Below are 13,443 nucleotides of genomic sequence, written 5' to 3' on the forward strand. Positions count from 1 at the left end.
GGTGGGCACTAGTAGCCGCTATCCTACAAGACTGAAAGTGCTGGCAGCAACTGCAATGCCAGCTGCACCACCAGTTCTCTTCATTAACAGATGTATTGCAGCCCGAGCCGCGACTGCGTGACATCATAGGCCACGCCATCGCCTGATGTCCTACCCGCTCAAAACTCTGATGCTGCAGGCACTGCTTCACTGCAGATGCCTCATGCGACTGACTGTGTGAATCAAGGGACAGAGAGCTCCTCTCTCCTCTTCGGTGAACTGATGTGAGGTAAGTATTTTTTGACCGTGTGTGTGTGTGTGTGTGTGTGTGTGTGTGTGTGTGTGTGTGTGTGTGTGTGTGTGTGTGTTTTTCCATTGGGGGACAATGTGGTTTGTTTTTTTTGTGTGTGTGTGTGTTTTATTTTTTGAAATGTTAGGTACAATGTGTTTTTTTTTCCATTGGAGAACAATGGGGTAAATTTACTAAGATGGGAGATCTATTTAAGATGGGATGTTGCCCATAGCAACCAATCAGATTCTACTTCTCATTTATCTGGACCCTTCTAGAAGATAATACCTGTAATCTGATTGGTTGCTATGGGCAACTTCCCATCTTAAATAGAACTCCCATCTTAGTAAATTTACCCCAATGTGCTTTTTTTTCTTCATTGGGAACAGTGTGTTTTTGTTTCCATTTGGGGACAAAGTTTTTTGTCGCATTGGGGGACAGTGTCAGTGGAGGTTGCTGGCCCTGGTATGAACTTATGTCCCTGGTCCTCAACAGATCCGGAGACAATGAAATTGCATTTATTCCCAAAATAAATAAAAATATAGTACTAATTGCATTTTTTAGTGCTGCGCTGCCCAATCTCACTATATTGTTTCTTGATCCATAATCTTGAAAACCAAAAAACAGACAAAAATACTGTAATACAAAAGAAGCAATTTAGGCTGCGCTAGATTGTTTATCTGAAATAACAATAATATCTGATAATTCAATATTTAATTAAAAAGGAGTATATTTAATATAGGAATATAAACCATCAATGGTAGTTCCAAATAATAACATTTAAAAAGTACACATAATAGAATCAATAAAACCAGGGTTACCCATAGGCCAGGAGTTTGGATGGTATTGAATTAGGAAAGTCCGTTCCAAATTTGTTCCCCTGATAGTTAATATGTCCAGCAACTACAGATTTTAGGAGGTGTATATATCCAAATTTATGGCTTTTACCGCTAGAGGATGTGTTGCTCCAAGATGGTAAGTGATGAGCTCCTCATGCAGTGCGGTAGACAAAGTTCGACAGTTCAGCCAAATAGCAGACACCTTCCAGTATGGATCTTTGTGCTGGAATGTGGTAGGGGATGGTCCGGACGTATCAAGCAAAGTTCCTGGCGTGGGTCCCTGTAGCCTGACGCGTTTCGCTGCACTAGGATGGCAGCTTTTTCAAAGGTGTTCATAGATAAGACATGTGGGGTTTATATACCCATTTCAATATGGTGGCTAATTAGCACCTGGAACTATTATGGCAACATTTATCAGATAATAGACAAATAAGTACAGAGATTACTTCCTGGTCTCCTTCAGTGATTATAAACAGATGTCATTTTCAAATCTTATAAAATGTGATAAAAACTACAACCTAACCTGTGTTTTCCCACTATGAGAGAAGTAGGTCTGTCTTCCTTATAAATGTGTTTTATTATTTGTCTATTATCTGATAAATGTTGCCATAATAGTTCCAGGTGCTAATTAGCCACCATATTGAAATGGGTATATAAACCCCACATGTCTTATCTATGAACACCTTTGAAAAAGCTGCCATCCTAGTGCAGCGAAACGCGTCAGGCTACAGGGACCCACGCCAGGAACTTTGCTTGATACGTCCGGACCATCCCCTACCACATTCCAGCACAAAGATCCATACTGGAAGGTGTCTGCTATTTGGCTGAACTGTCGAACTTTGTCTACCGCACTGCATGAGGAGCTCATCACTTACCATCTTGGAGCAACACATCCTCTAGCGGTAAAAGCCATAAATTTGGATATATACACCTCCTAAAATCTGTAGTTGCTGGACATATTAACTATCAGGGGAACAAATTTGGAACGGACTTTCCTAATTCAATACCATCCAAACTCCTAGCCTATGGGTAACCCTGGTTTTATTGATTTTATTATGTGTACTTTTTAAATGTTATTATTTGGAACTACCATTGATGGTTTATATTCCTATATTAAATATACTCCTTTTTAATTAAATATTGAATTATCAGATATTATTGTTATTTCAGATAAACAATCTAGCGCAGCCTAAATTGCTTCTTTTGTATATCTCTTGTGGGAGTGACTTCCCGTTTTTCATGGTTGCTGCTTGACAGAGCACCCCATATCCAAGCGCCCGAGAATTTTGGATTATTCCTCTCTTCCACAAAAATACTGTAATATTGAATAAAAACACCACAGTGTCCAATATAAGTGTTATTTAAATGCTGCTTCCACCAGTATTCAATTAGTGTGCTCAGTTGCTCTTGCTAGCTCCATGTAATTAGAAGGCATTTCTAAGAACATTTAAACTTCTCCATTTCAATTATCCTTCTGATGGTAATTTGACTCCATGTAGATACCATAAAAAAAGAATAAAAACTCCAAATAGTGATGTACCTTCAGTACTTAAAATGTTACATTTAATGATTACCCTTACAAATAATTAAAACTGTAACAACTTGTTTATTTTGACCTTTCTAGGGTCCCTACCAGATAAACAGAGAAACCATCACATCTAAAGTCCCCCATTCAGAGGATAATCTAATAAAATTGCGGGGCTAAAGGCGATTCAGTAAGAGGGGATTACCCTGTGCATTAAGCCACAGAGGTGGACTTTTACTCGCAGCTTCAAGAGCTGCACGGCAAAGGCTACGATAAAAAGCACCCTCTGGGGTTTAAAGCATAGGGAGACCTATAGATTCCATGCAGGGAAAAGGCAGTTTTATTGAATAGCTCTGGCCATGAAACCCAGTTATTCCCTATGTAGCAAACTCCACCAATAATTGGATTCCCCCCTCAGAGTCCAAAGGTCCTTGCACAGACTCGGGTTCTGTTCCCTGTCAGTCTGGGGGGTCCATTTGGCATTACTCTCATCTCTTCCTGAGTGGTTTCGATAAACAAAGTTACCTTTTTCAAAGAGAACACTATTTGAAAACTGCTGGAGGCAGCAATAAAAGAACACTTTACTTTGGCACTTGGGTGTTTTTAAGGAAATATCACAGTGAGAAGATATTCAGTAAATCGGATGCCACTGTTTAGTAAATTTCCCCCAGTGTGCTTTCAAAATGTGCTTTTTAATGTTGTGATTTTTGTTCTATTGGAATTTTTTTTTATTTTATTTTTTACCTCTTTGGATTTACGATGCCAATCTCGATTCAAACCTTCTTTGTCTTTCTTTTCTTCTTCAGATATGCTAGACTGTTTGGGAAATCCCCAAGGTCGACATTCATGCTGGGAGTTTCCAGGCTTAGACTCATTTGTAGTAATGTCTTCTGTTAGCGAGCGGACAGACCTTTGTGAGAAGAGATTTTTTTTCATGGCTTTGACTCGCAGACTTTCTGCGGTGGCGTTGTTGGCATCAGAACAACAGCAATCTGACTTTTTGTCACTGCTCCCATTGTGTGATGAATTTTTATCTTGGAATGAGCTGGGTGATGCTCTTGTGCTGGAATTGGCATCACTGTGAGACTGAGCTTCAATCTCCAACTTCCCTTTCTCTGGGGGCTGTATCCTCTCATCCAATTTATTCAGCTTGGCTAACACCTGAGATACCTCATCACGCACTCCGGAGAGGGACTCTAGTTTCTTTTCGATCTCCCCGATTCTTCTGACTAGTTTTCGCACACTACTTTTTAATTCTTCTTCCTCCATAGTCTCAGCCCGTGGGCCCTTGGTTGGTTTGTTTGATCTGTTTGCTACATGTTCTGGAGAACTTTCATTGTCTGCACGTGGAATATGAGATAAGGAACCACTGCTGTTGTAACAGGAAGACTGAGGAATGCCAGATGATCCACAAAGGCTCATGTCATCTAAGAATCTGAATATGTCACTTATGTCATCACTAATGATTTCAGAGTCCGCTTCAGACTGGTTACGAGGCCTACCTTCTATGAAACGGCCACAGTTGGAGGATATATTTGATTCCTTTCCCTTTTTTGCATCAGTTTGTTCTGTCTGGGTGCCAACACTTTCTGTCTTCTCTGTGCTGAACTGACAGGAAGGTGGTTTTGTGCTCTTGTCCCTAAATCTCCTCAGGGCCTCTTGTTTTTCCACATCTTGAGGCTCACAAAATTTCTTTCCATTCGTTTTTAGTGCTAGATCAGGTAAATAAGAATGATGTCGCTCTGGTACTGAGACAAAGTTTGCGGTCTGCACCAAACCAGTGCTGGGGTAGCACAGAGTATCTTCCTTTCTGTTAAAAAATGAGCGTTCAAAATCTGGCACCTCTTCAGTGTTTAGGCTCCAGCTTTTCACTGGCTTTCCTATAAGATGTTTTGGCTTGTTTGGAAACCTTTTTTGGTCCTGCAGTATAGACCCAGTGGTTGGACCAAAGTACGTGGAAGCCTGGAGATCATCTAAGCTTTCATGCTTTGCCCTTCGGAAGTCCTCAGAAGATGAGTAAGCTGTATTTAGATAGTGAGAGCTGTAAGGCATCTCAAAACTGTGATTGAAGAAAACCGTCTTGGGGCTTATCTTCCCCTCGTTCTTTTTTGTTATGACATTGGGAGACATTCTAACCAAGTTGTGAAAATCATCCTTAAAAACATTCCCTCTCTGCCCAGTAGAAGCAGAAAGTCTAAAAGGTTCTTCGCTGGGTGTAGGTGGCAGTGATTCTGTCTCTGATAATGGCTGACTAGGGAAATAGGTGCTTTGCATTTCACAGGATTGTGGTGTGACCATAGGATAGGAGTCCAAAGCTTGCAGTCTGTCCAGGGAACCTGCTCGGTCATTACCATCCTGCTTAACTCCCAGGAGGAAATTTGGTTCTGGGAGATACGTGTGACGCCCTTCACATTCATCCTTGTGGCAGCTGGAGGACCTTGTGATAGAATAGCTCCGGTTGGTTTCCCTCTTCTGTGCATCCTTATGAGGGGTTATGTCTGTGCTGCTGTAGACTTCAGTATCTGACTCCAGGCCTTCTTTCTGCTGAGACTGTTGCTGAAGGGGAAGTTTTTCTTTTGCAGCTCCATCATTCATCTGTATCAGGTTAAATATAGTGACTATATCGGCAGCAGCTATTATTTTTTTGGACTGTTGGTTCTCAGCAGCGTTCCTCATCTTGTCTCGGAAGAGGCTGGCTGGAAAGCTTGGGTCTTGGCAGGCTGTGTAATATAGGAGACTACGCAATTTTGCTAGTTCAGGTAGATCATATCGAGAACATAGAGATTTACAGAGGTCTTGGTAAGAAACAGAATTTTGTTTTGAGTCTAAATCTTCCAGGATCTTCACAAGAAGAAAGGAAGAGTCCTGAGCTTCACTCATGATGATAAAATGTCCAAACTCCTGCACAGGGTAAAATAGATAACATTATATTACTATTTTTCATCAGAATTTAAAGAATTCAGTATTCTGGAAATTGTATGTTTGGCTATACATAATAATAAAAAAAAAGCATCCCTATAAGATTTTGCTGAAAAGTTGTCTTATCTATAACTTAACATATACAATTGTGCAAATGTTAGTGTATTGTTTGCAGGTGACTGATTTCCTGAGCTGAGAAAAGACAGGCGACACATTTGTGAACATTTACTTGGAAATTTCTGAGACTTGAAATAACAGCAAAAAGCAAGGTGCCATGTACTTGTCCCTCAGACCTTATGTCACTCTATACTTCTCAGTGATGATGCCCTTAAATATCCTCTGCCACACAATCATTAACATCAGAGGTGAATATTTACAGACAACAGTAAAGACATTCTAACAACATTTTTTAATTGACAATTAGATTTTTACCATTTAGTCATGTTTTCAGTTTTTTTGTCTATGGAAGCAGGTTGGTTAATTACTGACCCATCAAAATAAATTAAATCAACTGTGCATGATTAAAGAAATCCACAAAACCTGTCCAGATGGTGGTATTTGAAGGCTGGAGTTGTAAACCACTGATCTACAGAAAATCATTACTGAGGTAGTCATAGTTTCTTGTTTTCTTGACCATCTAGTAGGATGAAGGATTAGGAGTCTGAGAAACCAGGAGTATGGCTGTCACTTTATACCCCTTTTTCATTGACTTGAAAATCCCAGGTTATTGCACATGAATGTACAGCAACCAAAGATTTTTGTCAGTGGAAATGGCTCCACCTGGGTCCAGTCACCTGGGAATCCTTCCTGGGTACCTAGCAGGGAAACGGGTAACCTGGGTAGTCTGACCCGGTATTCATTCACAGCAAGGGCTGAGACGCTTTCCCAGCGCAAGGAGATGTCAGCTCCAAGCACCAGTGCAGCACACGTGCGCAGTGCCAATTGCGCCAACCCAGGAATAATACGAGCTGGCGCCGCAGTGTGAAAGGTGTTGTCTTGGGTCTGACCTGGTTTGGAACCAAATCCTGGGTCAGACCCAGGACTTTAGTGGAAGAGGTATAAATGCCAAGGCATGGACCGTCTCCTCTGCAAAGCTTGTTGACTAGTCATAGAAAAAAACTAAAAATTTTTTTTAATAATGTTGACTACAAACTTATACAAATATTACAGCTGTCTTACAAGTAGCAGTAATATAGCTGAAATATTAGTGCAGTAATTTGCGGCATTTGATTAAACTCCTCAAATAATTTTATTGCAGGTTTAGTTTGCTAAACATATAGCTTTTACCTGCAGATAATCTCATCATGCCTTTCCTGCCCAACATTAAGGTCAATGGAAACAGGAAGAAATATGTGTCTTTTGGCTTTAGGCTGAGCAACTTTGTGTGTGTGTGTGTGTGTGTGTGTGTGTGTGTGTATATATATATATATATATATATATATAATACAAAAAAGATTTTACCCTTCCCACGCGCTTCACAAGAGCAGCACCTCACAGTAGAACCCCTGTTAGCGGGAACGAAAACAATGTAGAAAAAGAATGACCCAGGGGGCGCTAAAATATCACAGCCAATTGTCCATAAAACAAGTCCATATAGTTTGGTGAGTTCAGTTCTTTTCCGTATTTCTATTGGACTCGATTGGGAATTCCAATCCGGAATCAATTTCCTGATATCTTTAGAATCCAATGCTCTGATGTACTCAACCAGGTATTTATCCTTGTTAGTTTAAAACCATACGCGTTTCGTCCTTTCAGACTTCCTCAGGGGGTATAGATAAATCTAAATATATATATTACGGTGGATAATGGTAATTACCACCTGCTAACCGAATTTTCAAAAAGGCAAGGAATAATGTTGCCAGTAGTGGTGCAATAGATGTAACACCTTCACTGGTGTAGAATATGAATCTTCACTAGCCCAATTAGATTTATGATATTCCCAAATTTGTAGTGATTTTTTTTTATAGTGGGAATAAACGTAGTTCCTTTCTAGAGACACTTGGGGTAATTCGAAGTTGATCGCAGCAGGATTTTTGTTAGCAGTTGGGCAAAACCATGTGCACTGCAGGGAAGGCAGATATAACATGTGCAGAAAGAGTTAGATTTGGGTGGGTTATTTTGTTTCTGTGCAGGGTAAATACTGGCTGCTTTATTTTTACACTGCAAATTAGATTGCAGATTGAACACACCCCACCCAAATCTAACTCTCTCTGCACATGTTAAATCTGCCTCCCCTGCAGTGCACATGGTTTTGCCCAACTGCTAACAAAAATCCTGCTGCGATCAACTTGGAATTACCCCCACTGATCAAACACTTCTCAAAGGATCAGTGCAGACACTGAGGTGATAGGATCATTGAGCTTTTTGTGCCTCCTGATCCCTTGAGAAGTGTTTGATCAGTGTCTCTAGAAAGGAACTACGTTTATTCCCACTATAAAAAAAATCACTACAAATTTGGGAATATCATAAATCTAATTGGGCTAGTGAAGGTGCTTCATATTCTAGGACGAAACGCGTAGGGTTTTAAACTAACAAGGAGAAATACCCGGTTGAGTACATCAGAGCATTGGATTCTAAAGAGATCAGGAAATTGACCTCTAGGTCTTTCTTTCTCTCTCTCTATATATATATATATATATATATATATATATATATATTTATATTCAAGCATATGTATGGCACTCAGCTGAGTTTTCTATAAGAATTCACCAAACCACGGCTAATTACAGCCGTGGTTTGATGAATTCTTATAGAAAAATCAGCTGAGTGCCATACATATGCTTGAATGGATGAACGGTCTGCAATGTGCACCGTGGCTATACACTGAAGGAGGGAGAGTGCCCGTATATATACTGTATGAGGGCCGGTTCTAGACCTTGTGGTGCCCAGGGCGAAAGTTTCCTTTGGCGCACTCCCCCCCCCTCAGGTAAAACAGGGGTGCACCCAAAAATAGGGGTATGGCTTCATAGGGAAGGGGCGTGGCCACAGTTGTGCCCCATGTAGTTGTGTCCCTAGTAGATTTGCCCCAAGTAGCTGTGCCCCCGGTAGATTTGCCCCCTGTAGCTGTGCCCCCAGTAGCGCCGCTTACAAACACACAAAGAAAAAACCCCACAATACTTACCAGTCCCGCTCCTGATTCCCGACCGCTGCTGCGCCACTCTTCTCTATGGGAGAGACGTCATGACGTCTCTCCCATAGTAGCGCCACACAGACACTAGAGGTCTGTTATGACAGTGGCGGGTTGCGGGTAGGCAGCGGGCGCCTGCGGGGTGACTGTGGCCACAGCGGCCCGGGTGCCCGCCCTGCATGTTCGTGCCTAGAACCGCTCCTGATATATATAGACATAGTGAACTAACGCACTACAGCGATTCATAAAATAAACTAGGGCACTACTATGGGGCAGAACATTAAATAAGGCTCTACTGTGGTTCAGAAAATAAACTAGGGCACTATTATAGGGCATAAAATTAACAACTGCTGCCAAGAAGTGTCTCTCTAGAAGCACTGGGTTGGGGGCCCCTTCAAACTGTTGCTATGGGGCCCACAAAGTACTGGCTATGCCCCTGGTAGTACCTTCATGCACTGGCCAAGGGAAGTATATACATCACCTTTATCACAGCACTGGAATCCAGTACCTTGCCATTAGAAAAATGTGATATACAACAAGGCCCATAAACCTGTGAGTACTGTAATTACTGCATGTGACTGGTATTTTTTTTATATATATATATATATATATACATACATACATACACACACACACACACACACACACACACACACACACACACACAGTGGGGCAAAAAAAGTATTTAGACAGCCACCGATTGTGCAAGTTTACCCACTTAAAAAGATGAGAGAGGTCTGTAATTTCCATCATAGGTACACTTTAACTGTGAGAGACAGAATCTAAAAAAACCTCCACAGGAAATCACATTGTATGATTTTTAAACAATTTACTTGTATATTTTTGTGGAAAATAAATATTTGGACACCTACCAAGCAGCAAGATTTCTGGCTCTCACAGACCTGTTACTTCTTCTTTAAGAAGCTCTTCTATCCTCCACTCGTTACCTGTATTAATGACACCTGTTTGAACTGGTTATCTGTATAAAAGATACATGTCCACACCCTCAAACAGTCAGACTGCTACCTCTCCACCATGGCCAAGACCAGAGAGCTGTCTAAGGACACCAGGGACAAAATTGTATAGCTGCACAAGGCTGGGATGAGCTACTCGACAATAGGCTTGGTGAGAAGAGATCAACTGTTGGCGCAGTTAATAAAAAATGGAAGAAATACAAGACCACTGACAGTCTCCCTCGACCTGGGGCTTCATGCAAGATCTCACCTCGTGGGGTATCAATGATCTTGAGAACGGTGAGGAATCAGCCCAGAACTACACGGGGGGACCTGGTCAATGACCTCAAGAGAGCTTAGACAACAGTCACAAAGGTTACCATTAGTAACACACTACGTCGTCATGGATTGAAATCCTGCAGCGCCCAAAAGGTCCCCCTGCTTAAGCCAGTACATGTCCAGGCCCGTCTAAAGTTTGCCAGTGACCATCTGGATGATCCAGAGGAGGATTGGGAGAATGTAATGTGGTCAGATGAGAGCAAAATCGAACTTTTTGGTATAAACTCCACTTGCCATGTTTGGAGGGAGAAGAATGATGAATAGCATCTCAAGAACACCATACCCACTGTGAAGCATGGGGATGGAAACATCATGCTTTGGGGCTGCTTTTCTGCAAAGGGGACAGGACGACTCATCCGTATTAAGGAGAGGATGGATGGGGCCATGTATCGTGAGATTTTGGGCAAAAACCTCCTTCCCTCAGTAAGAGCATTGAAGATGGAACGTGGCTGGGTCTTCCAGCATGACAATGACCCCAAACACACTGCCCTGGCAACTAAGGAGTGGCTCCGTAAGAAGCATTTCAAGGTCCTGGAGTGGCCTAGCCAGTCTCCAGATCTCAACACAATAGAAAATCTGTGGAGGAAGTTGAAAGTCCGTGTTTTCCGGCGACAGCCCCAAAACATGACAGATCTAGAGAAGATCTGCATGGAAGAGTGGGCCAAAATACCTGCTACAGCACTGGCGTTTCTATCATGGGTGCAATGTGTGCGGTGCACATGGGCCTCTGGCTCCAGGGGGTCCCACACCGCACATATTGCTCCCATATTTCACCTTGAGAAAGCTGTGCTAAACAGCGAAACGCGTCGGTGGATTGGCTGGACTCTCATTCTTTATACCCCTACAAACGCCTAGAAGTCGGATATAGGAACTCTGCCATCAGCGATTTGAACATCTGCAAAAATTTGGGACCTGAGCGATCAATTGGACCAAGTGGCATCTTGAACCAAGCTAATCAGGTCGACTCTAACTGCAGTTGGTAATAATATAATTCGCTTACAATTGTTCCTGGACTGTGGCACCTATTTTGGGGAAGAATTGGTTCTTTTGAGTACCGGCCAACAGTATTGAATCCATATTAAGTATATGGGACTTTTTAAACTTCATGCAGTGCTATACTATGCCCTAAATTTTAATTGCACTTATTATTGTTTCAAATATCTGTTGCAACAGTATACATGAATTTTTAATCCTGATTAAATTGTTAGTTTATTCTTATCCAGTTTCCAAGCGCTAATTCTTGTTTATTGGTATTGTGTTTAATAACACCCTAGAGCTGATTGGCTGGAACTGATTTAAATACTTCTCTACCTGTCTGTCTGGTATCTATACCTCCTGATGAAACTGCCGATAACGTTGGGCAGAGAAACGCGTTGAGGACCGTGGCAACTGCTAGCCCCTGAAAGGAGACCTCTACTTACCACTCTCAACCCTGCATTTGCTCAATTAATCCTCCCCGGCTGGACATCACATCAAAAGTGCCCACCGCTGTGCTTGAAAAGCCCTGTCTGCAGACTTGCCTATGGGAATTTGCGGCTTCTCTTCCGGATACATCGAGATAAGAGCCTTCCAACCGCATACAGTAGAAGCTGCAATACGCTATTGACGGGAATCAGCGGAGACCTCCAGTATTGGGAGATCAGTGCCCCGTAATTCAGGGGCTTGAACTAAGCATTTTTCAATTCCCCCTAAACCAGGGGAAGTTTCTTCAGTGCACTTGAGCTATATTAATCAGCGGATAATCCCAGCACGTCTTCTTTAATAATGGACTGCAGTATTGCACACAAATAATAAGCAAGTTATATTGATTATACATTGTTATTGTTGTTATTATACAATCTTGTTATCATTTATTTATTTGGTTGAATTTTGATACTTTGTTTTATGGTTCTAAGCAATATTAAAACATACCTTGTATACATATATTATTAGCGCTTCTTAATGTTTCCTTGGAAACTTAGTTGGGTATTTCTCTGTGTAAGGCATCCAGTTGCCATATAGGAGCTGCTGTTTTTAACTAAATATTCTAAGAGGTGCATTTTAGAAAACTTAAAGTATACATTGTGCTAGCGCCTGATTTAGTAGGTTTACTATATCTTGCATCCTTTAACCCCAAAACATGACAGATCTAGAGAAGATCTGCATGGAAGAGTGGGCCAAAATACCTGCTACAGCACTGGCGTTTCTATCATGGGTGCAATGTGTGCGGTGCACACGGGCCTCTGGCTCCAGGGGGTCCCACACCGCACATATTGCACCCATATTTCATACTCACCTGTCTAAAGTCCACCGCCGGGTGCTGCAGTGGCAGCCGTCGCGGCCAAAGAACAGATCAAAAATGGCCGCCACGCATGCGCAGTTCAATTTTTGTCTCCAAGACATGGCGGGCGCCATGTTTCGGGAGACCTGCGCATGCGAAGTAGACTCCGGCATATTGCCGGAGCCTACGGCGCTGTGGAGAGGAGGGGGCCCACCCGGAGTGTGCACACGGGCCCCCTCCTCTCTTAAGACGCCCTTGTGCTACAGTGTGTGCAAACCTGGTCAAGAACTACAGGAAACATTTGACCTCTGTAATTGCCAACCGAGGTTATATTACAAAGTATTGAGTTAGGGTGTGTACACACGGTGAGATATTTTCTTTTGATTTTGACTATATAGTCAAAATCGCAAGAAAAGTTAGTGCAGATCGCACGGTGAAAGTCACCTTGCGATCCTGATTCGATCCCGATGCGCGGTCCCGCCAGGTCGGCATTGCAAGAAAAGATAGACTGTGCAGGCAAGTCAATCCTTGCTAGATCGGTGTACTATCTACTCTAGTTCATCTCACATGTCAATGACATCTCACATAAGCCAAAATCTCACATAAGCCAAAATCGTAAGCACACATAGTCCATATCTCAAGAAAAGTTAGTCAAAATCTGTGCTATCTGGGCTCCAGGGAGTTCAAGGGAAATCGCAAGTAAAAATCGGGCATAGCAAGGATCTCACCACGTGTACACACCCTTAAACTTTTTGTGTCCAAATATTTATTTTCCGCAAGAATATACAAATAAATTGTTTAAAAATCATACAATGTGATATCCTAGTTTTTTCTTATTCAGATTCTGTCTCTCACAGTTGAAGTGTACCTATGATGGAAATTACACACCTCTCATCTTTTCAAGTGGGTCAACTTGCACAATCGGTGGCTGTCCAAATACTTTTTTGCCCCTATATGTATATATATATATATATATATATATATAGACATACAGTATATATAAAGTTGTCTAAGAGCATTTCCAGCACTTACTTTTTGTTACCTCTTGTGTAGTGCTGTGTGTATCTTGTAGCGAGTAACAAATAAAAGATAATAATAATAAATAGTGAGCTGAATTGGATAGAAAATGCCCTTTCCTAGAACGGTCATAGACCACTTGTTCTATCAGTACATTTTGTTAGAACACATTGAATTCTAAAAGGATGTGGAGACG

The 13,443-nt window shown here is 41.8% G+C and overlaps 1 protein-coding gene across 2 annotated transcripts in view; it reads right to left on the reverse strand.

Moving 5' to 3' along the window:
• The window catches only part of MINAR1 (membrane integral NOTCH2 associated receptor 1), a 181,261-nt gene that overhangs the window by 22,464 nt on the left and 145,354 nt on the right, over positions 1 to 13,443 (reverse strand). For both annotated transcript variants that reach the window (XM_063925466.1, XM_063925467.1), the window contains exon 2: positions 3,377 to 5,533. In XM_063925466.1, coding sequence (XP_063781536.1) covers positions 3,377 to 5,512 — 2,136 coding nt within the window. In that variant the 5' untranslated portion in view covers positions 5,513 to 5,533. The remainder of the gene's footprint in view (positions 1 to 3,376; positions 5,534 to 13,443) is intronic.

Source organism: Pseudophryne corroboree, chromosome 6, assembly GCF_028390025.1.
Source record: "Pseudophryne corroboree isolate aPseCor3 chromosome 6, aPseCor3.hap2, whole genome shotgun sequence".
In the NCBI taxonomy this organism is placed as follows: Eukaryota; Metazoa; Chordata; class Amphibia; order Anura; family Myobatrachidae; genus Pseudophryne; species Pseudophryne corroboree.